This window comes from Mauremys mutica, chromosome 3 (genome assembly GCF_020497125.1).
Source record: "Mauremys mutica isolate MM-2020 ecotype Southern chromosome 3, ASM2049712v1, whole genome shotgun sequence".
Lineage (NCBI taxonomy): Eukaryota > Metazoa > Chordata > Testudines > Geoemydidae > Mauremys > Mauremys mutica.
In genome coordinates, this window is record NC_059074.1 from 168,612,615 (window position 1) to 168,636,407 (window position 23,793).

The window sequence follows — 23,793 nt, forward strand, 5'->3', positions numbered from 1 at the left end:
CCAAGTTTAGCAAACTGAGGAAGGACAAAAGGAAAAACTGGACCTGTACAGAAAAATATTGGAGATAAAAGTTATATTACTAGCTCTAAGAAAGGAGTGGGGTTCTTTGGCTTAAAGTAGAGGATGGAAAGGAGGAACTCTCATTTTTAACCCCCTCTGGTGAAGGGTGGGGCTTGCTATCTGTTCCCACAAAATCTGAAATTGTTCCCAAGTGCCTGTTACTTTTGTCTGCACTTTTAATGGATTATAGAAGTGTTCTTCTTCTTGCTGTAATTAACTAGGTTTGGGCAACTCCAAACAGATTTAAGATTTTTAGTCTGTCTTCAACAGCCTAATTTTTCTCCCTTTCGTTGGCTGCATCTTGTCCGACAATTTCCTAGTCTTCCCTGCATTTCTTGTAAACTGTGAGCAAGAGGGGTATTACAGATGCTTATACCTTCCACTTGCTGTTTTAATTTACTATTTTGATCTTTTTCTAGTTTTAACCCTTCTCTTAGTTCTGTGATTTGTTTTCTTATTTAACTTTTACTCTATCTAATGAAACCAGGGGGTCATTTATGTGCTTCATGTCCTGCATAAATGAACTGCCCCTATATTTAGTTACTGGTTTTTTTTTAAACAAAAATTTCAGTAGCTCATTATTTACAGCTATCATAATTGCTACTTCTTGGGCTTTGGCACTTCACCATTTTTGCCCAGAAAGTTTCACTTGTAATTAATCTTTCTATATTGTTAAAGAATGGCTTTTCGCCCAGGAATTCCTAAAGTATTGGCATTTTGCCTAGACTGCTTTATCATGCACTTTCTATAAAACCAGTTACTTTTAAATAGGAGTTCCACAGGAGTAGTGCTTATTATATCTTTTTTTAAATCACAGCAGCATCTCCTGTGCGTACTGGAATTGTGGGAGCGCTTATAGCACTCATCAGTCCAGCCACGGCCAGCTTCATTAGTGTACGTGAGATTAATGAACACTAGAGTCCCATGCTTCACTGAACGTTAACCCCTTCCAAGCAGTTCGGTCATGACCCTACACTGCTTGGCTCGATTGACATTTTGGTTAGATGGCTTCTGGCTAGGCTCACCACTTTGTCGATAAACTATATAATCAATTGTTTGAACACACTTTGGTTCAGTATGAAATATACTCAAGAGACAAAATAACCAATGTCAGTCAGGTTTATAAGCCAATAATAATATAATACAGGAAAAGGGTTCTATACATTACCAGTCTTCAGGAAGCCATCACATGCAGCTATGTTACTCTTACCTTATGCAGAAGATGTGCTCCCAAAATTACACAGTTCATCTGGTATTATTTATGATGATTTTGCAAGTTACACACCTCTTTACACATCACTAAAATCCAACCCATCAGTTTATCCCAGTTCCCTAACTTGTTTTGTTCCTTCCTTATTTTTGTTTTGGATACTAGCATTCGAGGTACTGGTTCGTGAAGGTATTTCCCTAGCTTGTATTAAGACACTGAATGAATATATCTACTTGTGCCAAAACTTACTTCAGATAATGCAAGGTGTTATGGGATATTTAACATAAGAGAACTGGATTGTAGCAAAGGTATAGGCCAATTGTAGGCTTTGCTTTATAACTGCTATGCTATTTGTGCTTAATGCAAACTAACGTATATATGCTATTTATTTTTATATATATGCTAGCTAGCATATATTGGTCATCACTGCAATGCAAAAGGTACAGATGCACTGAGTCAAAAAGTTTGCTAATGCTCAGGTTATTGATAGCTTTGCATGCCCAGGGTTCCTAAATTGTACAGGGGCAACTAATGGGATCTATGTGCCTGCCATTTGCTCCCCACCAGGCCTCAAGTCTATAAACAGAAAGGGATATTTCTCCACAGTGTTACAAGGCTTGGTTGTGGGCTAGCTCAGTGGTTTGGGATAGCTCAGTGGTTTGAGCATTGGCCTGCTAAACCCAGGGTTGTGAGTTCAATCCTTGAGGAGGCCACTTAGGGATCTGAGGCAAAAATTGGTCCTGCTAGTGAAGGCAGGGGGCTGGACTCGATGACCTTTCAAGGTCCCTTCCAGTTCTAGGAGATTGGTATATCTCCAATTATTAAATTAAACAAACATTAATGCAGTGTTAGAATCTTTTCCAGAACTCCCAACTGTTTGCCTTAATGAATAATGGAGGAGTTGTCCCCAGGAACACTATCAACATTAATGATGTTGAGATTACGCCTGTCATTCTGGAAAACGCCACTTATCTTCTGCTTCCCTTGCTGATGAAGCCATATAGGATAGAAAAAAGGAACTGTTCAACCATACCTTGAGCAGTTGCAGGATGACAACGTGCATCTGGCAGATTGAAAGGAAGGTGCTCTCTCATGACAAGGTTAGAGGCAGAGCAATATCTGCTCAGATTACAAATGCATGCTGTATTTTGCACAATAGAGAGAGCAAGTGGCAGAGCCTCAAGAATAGGTGAGAGGCAATGGTGCAGAGGTTTGCTAGGCACTCTGAGCAGCCCGTAAGGCATCTATTGCAAAGTGCAAATTGCCACAGCACAATATCAGGCATGTCCTTTGCTCTTTCTTTAAGGCTGGGGTTTGAAAACATTCTGCTGTGCTGTCAGTAGTAATTTAGGGGAGGGGAAGTGTTATATATTTGTTGAGTACTGGAGATGATATCATGAATTTTTATAAAATCATACAGTGCTGGTGTGGCACATTTAGGTTTTATCATATATTTCACATTTTGAGGAGGCTCTTATGATTTTTTAAAACCAAATACAGTGCTCTTATGTGGAAACTGGGAGTCTTGGTGTATTCCATGCACTGTAGTTTCTTTAAGGTACATTTAATGGTCTTTATTGTATAAATTGTGCCAGTACAAAACATATAGAAAAATAAAACTTGGATAACATTTCAAATTGACAGACAAACATTATACACAACCTGAAAGATACAATGTGCGACTAAGGAACATTTACAAACAATGCAATGGGAAGGAGTCATCAGATAGCAATGGGGAAGAGGCAGCACACACTCCTGGTCACAGGCATATGAAGGTCTTAATTCTCCTTCTGATCGCCCTGCCTTAGGGGCTAAAGCGGTGTGGGAGAACAGCCTCTGTTGCAGTGGAGGGTTCAAATAAGCTTGGCTCTCATGCACTGCTGTTCTTGCCACCATGTGCTGGGACTTGAGAGGGAATGGCCACTGACTACAAGGTTGTAGGGCAACCACAGGGTACATCTGTTGCTGATCCCAGTAATCTGTGTTATCTAAGGGTTGGAGAACATGACAGTGTCCTGCTTGAGGATTCTGCATTGCCTATTGGCCTAGCAGTAATATATGTTCCAGCAAAGTATTTTGCCTGTTAATTGCCTCCAGGAGCTTCCTCTGCATGTCCCAATTCTTCTCTACAGCATCCTTGGTCAGGGCAATGCTAATCCAAGTCAGGTCCATGCTGTCTCTGGCCAGCTGCCTATCCTTCTCCCACTCAAAACAGCAAAACACCCTTCTGGTGCTTGGTGGCTTTGCATTTGTTCTACACTGAAAACTTATATAGATATAGCTACGCCTCTGAGGGGTGTGAAAAATCCATAGCCCTCAGAGACGTAGCTATTCCAAACTAACCCCGATGCAGACAGTACTAAGTTGACAGAAGAATCTTCTGTTGACCTAGATACTGCCTCTCAGGAAGATGGATTAACTACAGTAAGGAAAACCCCTCCTGTTGCTGTAGTGAGTGTTCACGCTGAAGCACTGCCACTGCAGCATTTCAAGTGTAGACATACCCTACGAGTCCATCAGGAGAACTCCAAACATCTCCTCTTTTGACATCCATTTCTTCCCTCTCAAATTTGCCAGCTGTTGATAAAGGATCTATCCTTGAGGGTCTCACCAAATCAGGTGCAATAGCTGGGGGAAGGGTTTAAAAAAAAAAACACACACCAAGTAGTTATTGTTCAGATTAGTACTACTTCAGTAGAAGGAAAGTATTCCCTCTATTTCTGAATTTCATCTGGAGATTCATCCCAGTCTTGGAAGACTTCAGACAGGGTAAGTCGTGCTCATCCTTGCTCCTCTTATGCATGTGTGTCCTACTCTACATGTCATAGTTTTAAGGATATTTGGGGAGGTGAGTGGGTGTATGTGTTTCCTGGGTTAAGTCTTATACCTCATGTTGCAATTTTGCAATATGCATACAGATGGATGATGTGGATGAGTTGGGTATGTATGTGTGTATCCTAGGTTGGGTCTTACAGCGTATGCTGTAACTTTATGTTAAATATCTGGATGGTGGGTGTAGACAACGGGGATGAGGATGGCTAGGGTGTGGGAAGAGCTTGGACAGTAATCCCTTCTGTACCTCTTAAGACAATCTTGACTCTTGGCGACGTTATATTAATGTAGGTGATTAGAAGGCAGAGAAGGGACTTATTCAAAAAGGCAAAGGGAAGACCAGCAATATGCTGTGATGTGATTCACCAAGATAGCCCCCCTGGAAGTGCTGCAGGAATGGAAGGGCAACCATGGAACATCCATGCCAATAGAGAGCACTTCTTTGCCTTTAATTTTGCTTTAACTCCTCTGCAGACATGAAGAAAGTGCAGAAAGAAATAGAGTGGGTTTTGCACTGATTGTTTGAAACCTTAATGGCTCCCAGTCTTTTTCTATACACTACGCTATGAAATGTCATTATGTAACATTTGCCTAATTGATTGCAATGAGGAAAAGGTACTGGATATACCTGAGCTGGTGGCCTCAAAAGCTCTAAATCTATGCAATCCTTTTACTTACATATTCTTCTTGTACACTAACTAAGCTAAGCTGAAAACAAAACTAACCTAAACTTCTTTCCTGTATAAAACTCTGGTTGCAATGTTGAAAAGGGTACTTGATGTGCCTCAGCTGGGAGCAATAGCCTAAATAGCTGTATAGGTGTGTGATCCCTATGTCTACACTCACCCCTCATGTAAATTGTGAAACCTAACCTATCCTTTTTTCCTGCACTGATTGTTTCAGTAAACTTTTAAAACTTTGTACAACAACAAGGTTTCATTATTTGAATCTACTTCCCAAGGAGAGAGGGATTAGGGCCACCGTATGTGGATGCCAGTTTGGGCATACAAATAGGGCTGCTGAGGGGGATCGGCATTCACCAGCCAGTGGAGAGAGGCAGGCAGGGAAAAGAAAATAAATAGATGGATATGTAAACAATCAACGTTTGGGATGTCAGTATGAGTTAACGGCTGAATACCTGGCCCAGTTGCCATTTTGAAAATGTGTTTGGTGGAAAGGGGGAAGAACGGGAGACACCGCTGGGCGAAGGAGAGAGGGAAGCAGGGGCTAGGAGCTCAGAAAGGCTCCTAGCTCACATCCACTACAAATGGCAGCTGCCACCAGGCACAATCAGTTACCACTGCTGTAAAGCATAAATAAATAAATAACAACAACAAATTATAGTGATAGATAGTTACATGCTGAGGTCCCCTCAAAAGGATCATCATCCTGTGTCTTGGATAGAGTATCTGGCTGGGCTATCTGTATGGGTACTCTTAGTGTTTTATTGAAGGAGAGCGCCTTGGCTGTTCGGGAAGATCTCCTCATCCTCCTCTGAATCTTGGTCTTTCTTGGAATTAACAGTCTCCTTGCTGGTGGCAGTGACAGTGTCAGCACTGTCCACACATGAGCTGGGTTTGATAGTGGGGTGCCTAAAAAAACCCTGTCCACCTCCTCATAAAATGAACAGTATACAGGGGCATTACTGGAGATTTGATTTGCATCCCTGGTTTTCTTGTAAAGGATCCTAAGCTCTTTGCTCTTCAGGTGACACTGATTAGTATCCCAGCTGTGACCCTTTGCAGACAGCTACTTCACAAAATCTATGAACATGTCTTTATTGTGGTGGTTAATGGCAAGAAATGGCTGCACTATTGCTTCTCCCCAGATGGCAGGATCTCTGCATGGCTCTGAGTAGATGCACAAGGTATTGTGTAGCACTGCTGTAATAATACCACTGTAATATTGATGTATTCAAATCCAGGTACAAATGTACAAATCCTGGCCATGTGCGAGATTTTAAACCGGGGAGGGGAGATCTGGTCAATTTGACCTCAGAGCAGTGGACGGCACACAGGTAAACAGGTCGGTCACAGCAGCATGCAAAACAGTGTGGTATAGCAGTTGGAGGACTGATAAAGTAGTGTGAAGGAGCATTCAGTGCACTCAAACACTTAATTTGCCCAACTCAATTTGCAACAAACTTACTACACTTTGAAAGTGTATTACTGATTGCACAGTTAGGGAGTTACTATGCTTTTCAAGGGTTTTTGTTGTGTACACAAAGGCCATTTCAATGTGCACAAATTCAAGTTAGTGTGTAGCAACCCCCCCCCACCTATATAGAGTACCATAGAGTACCAGCTTAATATGTTCATGAAATGACACACTTAACAAGATGACTACTGAATTTTGCATTAGTTGCAGTTTCTAGATGGATTTAATATGCAGCCCCATGCAGAATACATTGCACTAGTCTAATCTCAAGGTGACAAATGCATGGAATACATACATAAGAAACAAGTGTACACTTCTGGCCACCAGAGATTAAAAAAGCCAGCCTAACTCTAGCTGCTCCTGCTCTTCTAGCAGAGGTTGGGAGTTTAAACCTGACTCTCAGCTTGCAAACTCAATCCACAAAATAGTACACACATACTTCAAACAAAGGAGACTGATATTATTTCCTGACAAATCTTCTGGTTGCTTCCTTCAACCAACCAAAATCATTTCCATTTTGACTGGATTGAGTCTCAGCCACCTTTCCCTCTTCCATATTTCAGTCTCCCACAGACAGTTAGTAATGTATCTGACCATTATGGAAGGCTCAGCTGAGATGGGAGACAAAGTTGTACATCATCAGAATACTGAATACAATACAATCCATGTCTCCACACTAACCCTTCTAATGACCTAGTCCACTTTTCTAAGCATGTGATGACAAGATGGATCCCCTGAAGATCCACACATGAGAGCACCTTCATATTGGAGAAGTAGCCTACCACCATCCTGTGAGAGTACCCACTAAGCCACTCAAAAGCAGCCTTTGCCGCCCCACAGTGGTTCACAAATAAGCCAACAAAACCTCATGGTTAACTGTACTGAAGAAAACTAACAGATGTAACAACATCAGCAAGGATACCTGACCTTCATCCACCACTAGGAGATCATCAATCAGCACAACCATAGCCACCTCTATTGTACCCGGGTCATTAACCAGATTGACAAAGATCAAGATCCAGAGTAGGGTCAGAAGACCTCTTACATTTCAGGCTGGATGCATATAGCACAGAATTCACCCTCTATGCTGATACTTCTTTGGCTCATGCCGCACCAAGTACCCAGCCAGAACCAACTGTACTAAAACTGGTTCAGCAGCATTGTTCAATCAGGTCTCTGATCTATTATACATACAAAGTCATGGGCCTCATGTTTAACCAAGTTATACATTGTTGTTGGCATACCAGACAATTGATTGATGTAAGGTATTTGTTTAGTTTGATTTTTTTTTAACTTCTCATCAGAAAGCTACAAAAAGGAAAGAGGACTGGCCAAGCAGGGAGAAAAGGACAAATGGCCCAAAATTACACAGGCCCTGGGTAAGTGGCCAGCTACATTTTTTTTAAAAGCATCCTGCATGAAAAGTACATGGACAAGTGTTTTGTGTCTTTCAATGTTTAACTATGCAGACAGCACATGGATGTCACCAGCAGAAAGGAAATGGACTCTTATTTGCTACGTCTGCAATTGTTTTTCTGCTGGTTAGTGGGTTTCTGATCAGTGGCCCCACATGGGACAGAGGGAGGGTATGAAATAAGTTCTAATTTAAAAATAAAAACAAAAAACTAACCATCCAAGTTAACTACAATTACTTCATCCTAAAATCAAAACATATTTTCAAGTATTATGCACAATGATATTTAAAATTAAAATAAAAACAACTGAAAGTGCTTATATCATTAACATTTATAATGCACAGACTATTCCTGTCAACCTCAAAGGTGATTCTGATCTATTCAACATGAGCCCTGAAACAGAAATGAACCTATAATAAAGCAGTTTGTTCCACAATACAGTAGGCCTAGTATTAAATTAATTAGTATTCAAGTAGTACTCAAGAAAGGAAATAAAAAACCCTGTAACTAAGCTATGCAGCTCTCTATGGATACACAGTATCTGATGACATCATTCTGAAGTGAAGACAGCACAGTATCTAACCTTACTGAAAAGACTGAAACTTTAGCTCCGGAAAGCCTAATTATTAATGTAATTTAATACCACCATTGGACTTTGATACGAAAAAGATAATTTCCAGTTTGCATACATGTAGAATCTTAATGCTTGTACATGGACTGAATATATTATCAAGTTAAATTTTTTTTTTACTTTTAATGCTATTATAAAAAACATAATAAGTAAAACTGTATTGTGTTAAAACTGTATTTTGATTTTCCATACTTTTGTGAAGGTATCATCACTAACAGTGTAGTATATTATGAATAATGATGATTGGATAAGTCCCTAAATTAGTTTCTCATAGTTCAAGTGCTAATCAGTTGCGCTCCTTAGACAGAAAACAATAAGATATGGTCTTTACTATATTCATGCATGAAAAGGATTTCATTCAAAATATGTATTCATGTAAATTCTAACTAACAATCTAAACAGACATTCATTAAACCATTAAAAGTGTATAAGAAAAAAAAACTGAGTTTCCAGTGACTATAAAACTAGAGCAGAAAGGTGTTTTGTTTTTTTTACTCAAAATACTTTCTGTAAACTGGTCAAATTCATATATTTTATTTCACTAACTTGATAGTTATCCTCAGCTTATATTCTAAACAATATAAAATAATGGCCGAAAGGATGGTATGGTAATTAACGTAATAACGCTCTTTCAACATATTAAAAAAACTCAAATGTCTTACCACAAAGTTGGTATTATGACTAATGTATTCTGGCTATGAAAATTAATGTTATAGAAAGTATACTTAGTCTACAATAGTAATATGGAAATATTAAATTAATACATTTTGATTACTAATTAGGACTACATTAGAGTACAAACTTACCTTATTTTAGCTGAGCTGTCTTAAAACATGAAAATTAGTGCCTCTCTCTCAAATCTAATTTCTGTTATTAAAATGTTACAAAAAGCAGTTTCAAATGTACTGTATAATTCTCCTTATCAAAATACATAATCATCTTTAAAAATATCTTGAAGCCAAATAAAAATGTAGATCTTCAGATATATAATCTTGAAACAAAAATATTTTTAAAAAAATAGTTTAATTTAGAATGTGTAATTTAAGGCAAATTATTTTTGGAGCTCATGCAATGTAGTGTAGTTCTCACCTGTCCGTTAATGTACGAAACCATATGGTAACCTAACTCTATGTCAATGAAGCTTTAATTATTTATTTCATAGATGAAATCTTACCTGCCCTTTTCACAACTTAAGTAACTGTGGACTTGATCCAAAGCCCATTGAACTCCCATGGATTTCAATAGGCTTTGACTCAGTCTGTATGTGAGAAGCAGCTTGAACAGAAAAAAGTATACCTGCTTTCTAGTTTAGATACTGGATTTTTTACAGGAATTTTTATCTAACAGGTTCTCTTTGTTTTCTTCATTACTTGATATTTAAGTGCTAAAATATCTGTTCTGAATCAGTTCTAAGAAAAATTATTCATCATTAATTTTTACATTTGTATATTTTGAAATTTTAAAAATGTAATTATCTAGCTCATAATATTATTCTAGTACAAAGATTACTCATTGTAGTTTGTCATTTTAATCAACTATCTTTCTGAAGTTACAGGTGAACTTTCCCTCTTGCTATACAAAATGCATACAATGAATGACAAAAAGTGATTCAGCCCAAGATTCCTCCTATTCATCCTTTATTCTCCTCTGCATACTGTGTGTGTGTGTGTGTGTGTGTGTGTGTGTGTGTGTGTGTTTTTCTAGCTAACAACCCATGTCACAATGAAACTCCATCAGAGTTAGTTTTTAAGTGACGTATTAAGATTGACTAAATAGCAATAAAAGCTATAATTTTCTATGTTTGTATCAGTAAAGTAGTTTAACTGTCAAAGAAGAGATTTTTATTATCTGTAATTACAACACCCAGGATATTGATGACTTCTCTAATAACAGGCAACTGAACCTGAAGGCTACTTTAGTATTTTATTCTCTTTAAAAGAGAGACTGTTGGTTGAGAAAAGCAAGTTAAATACACAGGGCTTCAAAATGTGGAATTATTATTCACCTGGGTAATATTGTACTTGTAGCAAGCTACTCTACATCTTTAATTTATCATAAATAAAATACTATAATTAAAATGATAATATTTTATTCAGCCTTCTGCTCTAATGTTTCAAAAGTGAAAAAATAGATCCATTATTACTTGATAGAACATACTCTGTATCTTAATAATATTCAGGTGTCATCTACTCACCCATACAAAAACAAAAATGTCTCAAACAGATATTGAGCTGTTTGTGCTCCCACTTAAGTCAGTGGGAGATCTGTGAATAACTTCAGGGAGAGCTCTTTCAAAAAGTTTTGCAAACCTTTAAAAAAAAAATAAAGATAAAAATTTGCAAACATTTTCTTATATTTTGTCTCCCTACTTCACAGTTCCTTCCTCTTCCTCACATTTCATTGGAAATTGTGATATTAAGCAACAGAACAAACAAGTTTTAATCCATGCTGTTTTACTAACACATAAAAACTTCAGCTGTAAGAACAAGCACTCAAAACTCAGGGAGCTCCCAAATTGATGGTTGTACATGCAACCTTAGCACCTTGTGCCTCATCCACATGAATTACATCAGGCTAATTATATAATCACATAATATTACTCACTCTTTTTCTACAAAACATATATATTTAGCAACTTGTAACATTTTCCCTAGTGTTGGACATTTATACTGAGCTATTAGGCATTGAAATCAGGGTAAGGGACAAATTCTGGCTCAGACCATATGTGACATATATTGCAACCAAGTGTAGTATCTTTGGGGAGCATATTGTATTTTATATTTAAACTACAAAAAAACTAAACAAAAAATATATTGAGATTGGTCAGACTGTATGAGCCGTAGAATATTCATAGCCCTTTGTACCAATACAGGTGATGGGGCTAACTTCTACAGAGATGTAATCTTCATCCATCCAAATCTCCATCTGTGATATCTCCTCATGGATGTCCAGCCATCAATTTAAACTCAATATGGTCCAAACTAAATCTTTGATCTCCCTCCCTCTCAGCTCTCTACATCCCCTTCTTTACCCCTTTAGACATGACAATCCCCCTCCCAATCATTCCTGTGATCTTGTTGCTACTTCAAGTCAGCCCTCTCTCTGTCTAGACCCATATATCCAGGGTGCATCTAATCATGCATCTTTTTCCTACATAGCATTTGAAAGATCTAGCTTCTTCTGTCTGTTCATATAGCCAACACTTGCTCATGCTTACTGTAATCTCCTCTCTGGCCTTTATATCTGAAGCCTCCCCCCTCCACTCAAGCTTATTCAAAATACTGTTGCTAGGATCATCTTCCTGCCTCACCATTCTGCCCAAGTCACTTTCTTTAAAAATTTCCACTGACTATCCCTTTCTCCATTGCATGAAACATAAACTTCTTGTCAATACCTTGTAAGGGCTTCAAGATTTAGACCAGACATACTTATCAGCTCTACTGTCTATCAAGACAACTGATCTCCTGCCTTCATTTTACCAATGCCAACCTCTATCAGCTATTCATTCGCTACTCTCACAAATGCCTCCACAATTTTTTTCACATATCCCTTTCCATGCCTCCCTTTATATGTGGGAAAAACTCTGTCAAAAATCTATAAAGCCACTATTTTAGCTTTCTTAAAATTTAACTCTGCCATAAAGCTTTCTGAATACTGCGGGATAATAATGTCTCAGTACAAGGTGACCTATGACTACAGCCTACTATGCAAAATATTCTCTTTCCATGTAAAAATGTAAAGTTCTCCAGCACAGGAACTATGTTCTTGTTATTTGCTTAACTAGTGCCTAGCATAATGTTCTTTGACTGGGGCTATGTGCTATTGTAGTACAAATAATAAATATAAAATAATAATAATAGTAAGTCCCATTCTCAACTTGTATACAGTGCTCTAGGTTAAGAGGGAATTTTGGTGGGGGAAAGAAGCAGCAGCAACTTTTAAAAAAAAAAGTTTAGCATTTCTCAAACATTTAGAAATTTGATTTGGGCACTTTGGAATATTTCAGGGGACTAACTAAAGTAACCAAGCATATGCAGCAGAGCCTACATGCATTTATAATATTATTAAACATCTGTATCAACTGTATTGCTCATGAGTGAAGTATAATTTTCAAATGGACACAGCTGTCAAGTAAAAACAAATTTCACCATAAATAGGACTACTACCTTGCCAAATTTCAGCTTTATATTCTCAACTATTTTAGCACTTACAGCTATTAAAGTCTCAGTTTTTTCTCCTTCATTTTTTTTTCTTTTTAATAAATGAGAAAATGGATTTCCCCATGTACATACTACTTTCAAAGTTCTGGTTTTTTTAATTGCTCAAACTTAATAAGGAGTAAAAAAAAAAAAAAACCTTTAGACAGAGACTCAGGCTAGAAAATTTCAGCCCCAAAAGTTCAAATTTTGGAAAGTTATGATAGACTGAAAACATGGGATCAGAACAGAGCTTATTCAACCTTAACTATCAATTCCCCTACAATTAACAGCACTAACAGTTAATCAGGTTGTTAGCAATTGGTGTTAAATAAACAAAGTGAAGACAACATGAATGAGGGACAGAGTCTATACTATAATACACTGAAGAAAAATATAATATTTTAATAATGCTTTATGAACATTGAAAATATTCAAATATTACTATATATTGCAATATTACTGACAAATATCACTAAGGAAATATGTCTTCCTTCATTCACTTAGAGCTTGTCTACACAGGGGAATTTACTGGCATTACTATACAGGTATCATTATTCCACTATAGTTATACTGATCAACTCCCCACTGTGGATATTCTTATTCAGAATAACAGTGGCCTTTTTTTAAGTTTAGTTCAGGAGTTCTCAAACTGTGGGTCGTGATCCCAAAGTGGGTCATGACCTCATTTTAATGGGGTTGCCAGGGATGATGTTGGACTTGCCGGGGCTCAGGACTGAAGCTGAAGCCCGAGCCCCACTGCCTGGGGACAAAATCAAAGCCCAAGGGCTTCAGCCCAGGGCAGCAGGGCTCAGGTTACATGCCCCCTGCCCGGGGCTGAAGCCCTTTGGCTTGGGCTTTGGCACCCTCGCCTCGGGTGGTGGGGCTTGGGCTTTGAGCTCCCCAACTTGGGGCAGCAAGCTCAGGCTTCAGACCCCACTCCTGGGATCATGTTGTAATTTTGTTGTCAGAAGGGGGCCGAGGTGCAGTGAAGTTTGAGACCTGCTGGTTAGTTTATGTTGTTTCCAAAGTATAAAAATGTAACATGTAAATAAAGAATTTGATATTAAGTTACCTTAGCTAATAGGCGGTGCCATCTAATGGCTAACTTATAAAACATGTACAATCTGTCTAACCTGTCACTAAATAAAACCAAAATCTAAAGGCTTGTCCACATAGGGAAATTTATCGGCATTACTATACTGGTATAACTGCATGATGTGCTCTTATTTGGAATAACAGCAGCCTTTTTTCAGTTTATCTTGTCACTTCATGTTGGCTCAATGACTCTCTGTCACTACTGTGAAGGTAAATCAGATATAGGATTTATAAAATGAAAAATCTTGCAACTACAGCTGAGGGAGTATTAAGATGGTAGACACTTAGCTGCTCTTCTTACACATCATCATCAATATCTAAAAGGGCAAAAAGTGAGGAGGATTAACCATGATTTAACTTTGCCTGGATTCTCATAGCATCCACTTTGCACTTAATAAATACAAATAATATTTTACATTAATATAGTGATTTTCAACAATCTAGCCTTGCTCCACCCCAAGACTTTCACTGGAAACCATCAGAGACAACTGCAAACAATTGAAAAGGAACATTACAACAGAGAATCGCCATGACTATGAATAAAGATAAATGACTTTTTCAGTGTCACACAAGGTGGGGAAAGATACTCTGTATCCTTTTACTGAGGAGACATCTTGTGGTGTTTTCATGAAAAATTTAATCCTGGTTCCTGTGAAGCCAGCCAGCTCTGCAACAGACTGGACTTTGGTGGGGAGAGGGGAAAACCTACTTTACTAGACTGAAAAGACAAGTGTAGATCCAAGTTTGTGTTTTATTATTTTGTTTGTATTGTAACCAGTTTTTTCAATCACTCCTTCTTACTTCTAATATAATGTCTATCCTTTTTTAAATAAACTCTCTTTTGTTTTATTACAAGTTCTCACTGTCAGGAGCAGGGGGTTAAGGTAAAAGTGGAGTACACTCTCCTTTGGCTGCAGAGGATTTGGGATTTCTGTGAATAGCCAATGTTAGAGTTTGGATATCACAGGGGAACACTTCAAAGGGACTCAGTTAGTGGGGTGCACATATCGTTAACCCGCATGGTAAAGTCAGGGCTGGAGGAGAGCGCTCAAGTGGCTGATAGGTTGGTGGCATTAGGGAGTTAACACCCAGACACCCTGGGCAAGATTGCCTCACACTGGAGGCAGGAGGTAACAGGGTGACCCCAGTCCTGGATGCCCTGAGAACCATCACAATTGTCTACTGGAATTCTTCTTCTAAAAAGCAACAGAACAATTCCATGACTGCTACTGTAGCGGTACACACCTCATAATGTACACAGGATATGGGAATGAGGGGAAAAAAGCCAGAAAAGCCACGTAGTGATGAATCCATTGGCCTCCTCCATCAAAACTCATGTACTCTGAGGGACAGCAAATCCCAACTGAGTTGTTCAGTTGGAAACTGGTGTGGACTCTCTTATGAACTCTAAGGACTCACTCCTCCCTAACGTAACAATTCACAACATCCAGGACCCTCTTCACCCACTGAGAAAGGGGTGAGGACTGGGTATAATCTTTATATGAATTAATTTTCATTAAGATTGCAAACAGATCAAAAACAGGATTTGTACTCCGTTAGTCTCCATTGTATTTTCTGTCAAAGCATTTATTATAGTTTATCATATGGTTCAGTCATAAGTACAAATCTATGACAAAAAAAGCTAAACTAGTTCTTAAGTTAATTTTATGAACTATTCACTAAAAGTTTTTGGTTTTATATATTGTATAGAATTTATACAAATTATTACAAAGTAAAAGTATTTCTAGGAACTGAGGTTCATAACTCAATGTACATCATCTTACACCCTTAGTACCAAGTGTTTAGTATACAAAAGTATGTTATTCTATCACAGAAATTCAAATAAATAAGCTTTCTAGGGAAACATCAGCAAGGAGAGAAACATTTTTTTAAAGTGTTACAACATTAATCTACCGTGTGCTTGCAAGTTTAAGTCATCATTATGTTTGACAGATTAGTTTTGAACATATTTTTAAAAAAATCAACAAGGAAATAAATCACCTGTGATTTTGATTTTTTATATCTGCTTTAAGAGAACACTGTCAATTAAATTGGGGCTGATATCTGACCCATTTAAAAATTATTATAATTGGAAGGGAAATTCCCTCTGTTTTAAAATATTTTGTTTTTAAATCCACCACTCATTTTTATTTTGTGCTCCTTTGTGATATTTTGCAATACATTTTATAGGCTGCATGTGACTATTGTTAATGTTAATACATATTTCAATATTAAACTGAAGTAAGAGCACATACTTTCTCTATAAGAAAGAAAAATTACTTACCTTTATAGCAACTGAAGTTCTTCAAGGTATGTTCATATATATTCCACTCTTGGTGCACACATATCCCATGAGCTGGAGATCAGAGTCTTTTTGTCAGCAATACCCATTGGGGCTGTGCATGCACTGACTGTCCTCCTGTACAGAGGACTTAAAGGAAAGAGCAGGCCCAATCACTACTCAGTTACTTTGCCGCCACAGAATCCAAGCATAATAGGCCTCCATAGTAGTGTGGAAATCATGGAATATATAAGGACAATACATGTTGAAGAACCCCAATTATTTTAAAGTTAAGTAATTTTTTTACCTTTTCAAGCACTCATCCATGTGTATTCCATTCTTGGGGATGCCCATTGACCTGCTATGAGGAGGCAGGTGCTTGGAGTCTACTTAAACAATGACAGGTTTCAGAGTAGCAGCTGTGTTAGTCTGTATCAGCAAAAAGAACAGGAGTACTTGTGGCACCTTAGAGACTAACAAATTTATTTGAGCATAAGCTTTTGTGGGCTACAGCCCACTTCATCGAATGCAATCCCTCAGACACAGACAAACACCTACAAGATCTCTATCAAGTGTTCTTAAAACTACAATAACCACCTGCTGAAGTGAAAAAACAGATTGACAGAGCCAGAAGAGTACCCAGAAGCCACCTACTACAGGACAGGCTCAACAAAGAAAATAACAGAACGCCACTAGCCGTCACCTTCAGCCCCCAACTAAAACCTCTCCAGAGCATCATCAAAGATTTACAACCTATCCTGAAAGATGATCCCTCACTCTCACAGAACTTGGGAGACAGACCCGTCCTCGCTTACAGACAGCCCCCCAACCCACTAACCCAGGAACCTATCCTTGCAACAAAGCCCGATGCCAACTCTGTCCACAGATCTATTCAAGTGACACCATCACAGGACCTAATCACATCAGCCATGCCATCAGGGGCTCGTTCACCTGCACATCTACCAATGTGATATATGCCATCATGTGCCAGCAATGCCCCTCTGCCATGTACACTGACCAAACCGAACAGTCTCTATGCAAAAGAATAAACGGACTCAAATCTGACATCAGGAATCATAACATTAAAAAACCAGCAGGAGAACACTTTAACCTCCCTAATCACTCAGTGACAGACGTTAAGGTGATAATTTTGCAACAGAAAAAGCTTCAAAAACAGACTCCAACGAGAAGCTGCTGAACTTGAATTAATATGCAAACTAGATACCATTAACTTAGCTTTGAACAGAGACTGGGAATGGCTCAGTCATTACACTAATTGAATCTATTTCCCCATGTTAAAGTATCCTCACACCTTTGTGTCAACTGTCCGAAATGGGCCATCTTGATTATCAATTAAAAAGTTTTTCTCCCCTGCAGATAATAGCTTCTCTTAATTAGCCTCTTACAGTTGGTATGGGCACTTCCACCTATTCATGGTCTCTGGATGTATAAATATCTTCTTATTGTATGTTCCATTCTATGCATCCGATAAAGTGGGCTGTAGCCCACGAAAGCTTATGCTCAAATAAACGTGTTAGTCTCTAAGGTGCCACAAGTACTCCTGTTCTTTTTACTTAAACAATGTTTTCAGTAGAGTTCTGCCAAAAGAGGCATCAGACTTTAGTGCTTCCACTGTGGAATAATGTTTAGTAAAAGTATGGACTAATCTCAAATGGCTGCCTTACAGAGATCTGAAATTGGTATGCTTCGGAAGAAAGCTTTAGAGGCTGCCATGAGTCCTAGTAGATTGAGCCCTAATGTTAGCTGGGTGTTCTAAACCAGTGGTTCTCAACCTGTGGTCCACACACCCCCGGGGGGTCCACAAACTACACCACTACCCCGCTATAACATGACCAGATATAACATGGGTTCGCATATAGCGCGGTAGCAGCAGGGCTCCGGTGGCGCTTTAAAGGGTCCAGGGCTCCAGCTGCTGTAGGGAGCCCTAGGCCCTTTAAGTCATCACTGCAGCCCTGCCACCACTACCCCAATATAACAGCGTTTCACTTATAACGCAGTAGGGATTTTTGGCTCCCCACGACCGCGTTATATCGGGGTGGCGGTGTATGTCCAAGGAGTCTGCAAAAGACATACTGAAAACTGACTAAACAGAATTCAACTATATATACAGACAATAGATTTCCAAAGGGGTCTGCATCTCCATTCAAAATTTCCAAAGGGGTCCACACCTCTATTTGAAATTTTTTAGGGATCCACAAATGTAAAAAAAAAAAAAAAAAAAAAAAAAAAAAGTTTGAGAACCACTGTTTTAGACTATCTCATAAGACACTAATACACCCTGATAATCTCTGGGCTGGAACAGGTTGACCCTTCATTCTTTCAGCAAATACTCTACAACAGTTATGAGGAAGCCCTGACGGGTTTGGTTCTTTGCACATAAGAACGGTCATACTGGATCAGCCCAATGGTCCATCTGGCCCAGTATTCTGTCTTCCAACAGTGGCCAATGCCAGGTGCTTCAGAGGGAATGAACAGAACAGGCAATCATTGAGTGATCCGTCCCCTGTATTAGCTTCTGGAAATCAGAAGTTAGGGACACCCAGACCATAGGATTGCATCCCTGACCATCTGGCTAATAACCATTGATACACCAACCTATCTACCATAAAAAGCTAGGGCCCTATGAGCATCTAGGGTGCGCAACCTAGACTCTCCTTGATTAGAATGGATTTGGGAAAGAATATAGACAGACAGGTCATTTCATTTAAAAGAAGTCTGTGACTCTCCTGGGTTGCAGTTTGGGGTGGGGGGCTGAGAGACCCCTTATCTGCATGGAATACAGTATAGGGAGGTCCTGCCACGAGAGCCTATATGTTCCCAATTCTTCTAGCTGACATAATAGCTACCAAAAGAGATCAGCGTAGTACAAAACAAGTTGCTAGGAGGTTCAAATGTGGGGCCCATTAAATCTGCCAGAACCATATTAAAGTTCTGGGTACTAGAAGCAGCAGGTTCTCTCACCGGTGGGAAAACCTGAGTAAGACCCTCAGGAATTTAGTCACACTGGAAAAGTCCTGGAAAAGACTGTGTAGCTTTGGTGGTAGGGTGATATGCAGAAATGTACTTTAAACAGAGCTAATCAAGAGTCCAGGTTTCTTTAAAGAGAGGAAATAGTCCAAGATAATAAGAATCTGTGAGTCAATAAGATATAACTGATGTTGTTCACATCAAGATATAAACCTTCTCCACTTAACAGCATACATTTGTCTGGTGGAATCCTTCCTACTATTAGTCAAAATGTTCTGGACATCTGAGGAGCATGACGTCTCTATGTCTGACATTCATACAGTAGCCAGGCAGCAAGATGGAGAGAGACTAGGTTCATAAATCAGATAACTCTGTTTGTCCTGGGATGTTAAGTCTGGTAGTAGGGGTAAGGGTCTTGGAGGATGAATCACTAAGAGCATCAACTCCAAGTACCAAAGCTGCCTTAGCCTGGCAGGAGGTCTCATGATGAACCAGACAGCAATTGGTCTCATCTTTCTGAGTACCTTAGGAATCAGAGAAATTGGTATGCATACATTCAGTACCAAGGCTTAGTGAATGAGCATGCATGTGAAATCCTGGGCTCTGACTCCATCTGGAGCAAAAACTAAGACACATGTTGTTTTCATCTGTCACAAACAGGTCTATTAAAGGATTACCTAAATCCTGAAAAAAATGGGTGAATCGCAGAATCTTTCATTGGCCACTTGTGGTCTGCTGGAAAATGTCTGCACAGACTGTCTGCTAGAGCATTCTGGAGACCTAAAAGGTGAATCTCTGTGAAAGATACGTGATGTCAAATGCACCAGTTCCACAGCCGAAGTCTGCATATGGAATTTTAACTTTCTGATGTAACTCTTCAGTTTCTTCAGCATATGATGGGGTGAAGGCTCTCTTTCTGTTGTGGGATGAATAAGTACCTAGAGTGGCAGTCTTCCTCTATGCTGCTTTAGCATGTCTTCGTCAGCTTCCAGCCTTAATAAAGGAACCCATCTCTTCTCTGAGCAGTCTCTCTCAGTATTTCAGAGGAATATGAAAAGTAACAGGGAAGGTGGGCTGTATGTGGTTTGGGGTGGAACCTCCAATGTGCAATCAAATTGGATTATTTCCAAAGTCCAACAACCAATAGTCCCCTAATGGGAGGGGAAGAACAGGTGGTAACTGGAATGAAGACTCCAACTGGTCTCTCATTAAACCTGCCAAATCCGATGCCATCAAGGCACTGAAGAACCTGTCTCTATCTCTATGGCAGAGGTCTGCAACCTTTCAGAAGTGGTGTGCCAAGTCTTCATTTATTCACTCTAATTTAAGGTTTTGCGTGCCAGTCATACATTTTAATGTTTTTAGAAGGTCTTTTTCTATTAGTCTATAATATATAACTAAACTATTGTTCTATGTAAAGTAAATAAGGCTTTTAAAATGTTTAAGAAGCTTCATTTAAAATTAAATTAAAGTGTAAAGCCCCCTGGACCGGTGGCCAGGACCCGGACAATGTGAGTGCCACTGAAAGTCAGCTCGTGTGCCGCCTTCGGCACACATGCCATAGATTGCTTACCCCTGCTCTATGGGCTTGTGGCATAAGGGCCCACCACATCAAGCACTGACCTGGAGAATGGCCTTCCCTGAAGCAAATTAGACAAGTGTGTATATTGGACTGTGGGAAAATGGAGGGGTACAATGAAAATCATTTAAAACTGGCCTTCTTGGAAGCTGGGTCAGCCATGACATCCAGAACTGAACCTGAAAAACTCTCGGAACTAATCTTTGCAATGGCTCAAATGCTACCAAAAATTGATCTAAAACTAAATCTAATAACTATTTACACAAATATATTCTGGAAGAGGGGGGAAGGCAGGAGGTTAGACTTTGGATACAGCAACATTCCTATACCTGCAGCTTGCTGTAGAAAAGAAGGAACTGAAGTGATTGCGGCTGCATGACCACAACAGGCACTACTTACCGGAAGATTCAAAAGCTCTGCAGCCTCAGCAAGAATGCACCTCATATGTGGGATATACAAGAATGCACCTCAAAGAACAGTATTTGTGTTTCAAGTCAATATTTCACTGCTCCAAAAATATCTGGGTATAGATTAGTTGTTCCATAGATTCATAGTAAAATAGTCAACAGCAAAACAATTTAATATCTTAATATTTTTAAATATAAAAACTTTAACCTTCAGTTTTCTAAAGGCTTAGAGATATTCTCTGAACATCAAAACCTCAGTTATAGGTTTGGTACTCGTGGGATAATTAATTATAGATTTTCATACAGGACATTTATTACAAAAACAAATATAAGATAGATTTCTGCTTTGCAATCATCTAATGAACCGATTATTGCTGTCTTCTGAAAGTGCTATAAGATTATTATTTCAAAAATTGTATTTTGTTTTTAGTTCAAGGGTTTTTATCCATACTTAAAGCAACAAAGGAAAGCTGGTAACCTTTGTATCTTCAATATTTATGAACTACACACTGAACAGTAACATGAGATAATTACATTTTGTTTCACTTTTTAGTCATGTTACCTAAGTTAAAGAAGCTTGTCATGCTCTGCAGTCTCCTCTTTCTCTTGAGCTCTAACTATAAGCACCAACTGAATGAGAGGAAGGGGAAACAAAAGGAAGAATTACTTTTTAAAAAGTCTATTTTTTAATGTAGACTGTGTCATAAAAAATAAAATGTTCTTTGAGTTTCATAAATAGTTTGATTCTACCACTCAATAAATGTCTCTAGTAAAAAATGAGATTCACAAAGAAGTGTGAATGGATTTTTTTTGTACATATTATATATGAATGAGATGAAACACAGATACATCTTGGTAACTTCACAACCAAAAAAGATAAAAATCAGGAAATAATATTGCCTTGAATATTTAAAGGGACAATGACTACTTAAAAACATAAAATCGTGCTTCAGTTGGATTTTATTTTAAACAGCTATTGTTAAGTGACATTTAGCATTACTTTACTTGAGTTAAATAAATGATTTCAGTATTTTCACAGCGTCTTTATGCTGCGCATTTGACAGCACTGCGTGTATAGTCAGTTTCACTCTCTCTCTCTTTCTGCTCTATAAACAGTTTGCTGAAGTTTCTCCTGCTTGTGTAGGTCTCTCACAGCAACAGAAAAGGGAAGGGGAAAAAAAGGGTAATTTATTAACAAAAAAGGATAGCAAGACCACAAAAATTCACCAAGCTACTCAGGACCTGGTGACATACCCAAAACTACTTTTACCTCATTCATTAAAAATGGACTATATTTCAGAATTGATAGTGTCCCTTAAAATCTTGGAGAAAAAGTCAATTTGTTTTTAGAATAACTTTCATGGGGTAAAGTAATAGTTTGTAAAATATATTTATCATTTTTTTTAATTTACAATCCAGTAAAATAAACAGCTTGAATTTCACACACACTGAAAAAAAATGCATGAAAGAGTTCAAAGCTTAATTAAAATACCAGTATGTCTGTAACATTCTATACCTTGGGGGAGCATCCTCTAACCCCCATATTTCTCATTTATATATAATCATGATATTGCATATAAAACAGGCCATGTGAGGTATCAGGGTAAAGGTTATGATCTGCTGAAAGTCACTGTTCTATTGAAATATGTATATCATTAGTGTATATGAAGTTATGAGACTTGTGTTGTATGGTAGTCACTAAAATATGCTGTGGGTCTGGGAGGTGCCCAGATACTAGCTCTCCGGGGACAATACCAAGGAAAGTAACCAACACCCAGGTGGGTGTCAAACCCTTCAACAGCAATTATCTAACAAGGGAGCTACAATTCAACGACTCACCTACATAAGGCCACACCAGGCAAATTGCTGAACCTTGCCTGGGGATTCAGCAATGCCCACTAGATATGCCTGGACTTGTGTATAAAACAAGGACTAAGAGTATAAAACAGAACACAGAGGCCCCATGCTTCGCCTTTCTCCTTCCCCCTCCTATGCTGCAAGCAAAAAAGACACTCAAAAGACTGAAGACTCCAACAGAGGAGACTGGCCCAGGTTTAAGGGACAAACCTGAATATTAACGACTGCAATATCCAATGGGATGAGAAAAACTGCTGAATCTAGATGCCCAGCCTAATAGGATTGATAGTTTAGACTGCGTGCTTATATTTTCTTTTCTTGTGATAACTAACTCTGACTTTTTACGTTATAATCACTTAAAATCTACCTTGTGTGGTCAATAAACTTTTTATTGTTTATCTTTATCAGTGAGTTTGCCTGAAGTGTGTGGCAAATCTGCTCCGGTTTGCAAAGGCTGGTGTATATCCACTTTCCATTGATGAAGTGGTGAACCAATTAATAAATTTGCACTGCTCATCTTGAGCAGTGCAAGATGGTATATTCCTGAGGTGCAAGGCTGGGAGAGATTTGGCTGGCGCCTTTCTCTGAGTAATCCATGAGTGGCTCTGGGAGCATTCATGCAATCTAGCTAGGTGTGGGGCTCCACATGCTGTTGTGCTGAGTGATCACAACGCCTGGAGGAGTTTACTGCTTGTCATTAGCAAAGCATTGTGAGAGACAGCCCAGGCTGAGAGGTAAGCGGGCTCAGTGGTCCCACAGTCCCAGGCTGCACCCGGGGATCCCGTCACAGTCTAATAATAGCTAACTAAAAATTGGCCAAGCAGCCTTGCTGCAGTGCAGCATACAGCCAAGTAAATATCCAAGTTCTTCTCAACCTTAATCTTGAGTTCCCTGAACAGGTAACATGCTAGGGACCTAGAAGAAGGCAGCATCTTGCATAATTCTCAAGCAACCACCTCTGAACATCCCAGAAGCTGTATTGCTCGCCTCTAGAGGGTGTTGGGAACATAAACAACCTAAAACTAAAAGGAGGATTGGATGGATTAAAAGGCAGAAAACATTTCCAAAAAAAAACAAAAAAA

General features: G+C 38.8%; 1 protein-coding gene across 7 annotated transcripts in view; it reads right to left on the reverse strand.

The window, feature by feature from the left end:
- SYT14 (synaptotagmin 14) overlaps window positions 1–23,793 on the reverse strand; it is a 215,603-nt gene that overhangs the window by 138,251 nt on the left and 53,559 nt on the right. For 4 of the 7 annotated variants that reach the window (XM_045011361.1, XM_045011359.1, XM_045011360.1 and 1 more), the window contains one exon: window positions 21,417–21,484. The exons of the other annotated variants lie outside the window; for them this stretch is intronic. In XM_045011361.1, the coding sequence (XP_044867296.1) occupies window positions 21,417–21,438 (22 nt within the window). In that variant the 5' untranslated portion in view covers window positions 21,439–21,484. The remainder of the gene's footprint in view (window positions 1–21,416; window positions 21,485–23,793) is intronic. 7 annotated transcript variants of the gene reach the window in all.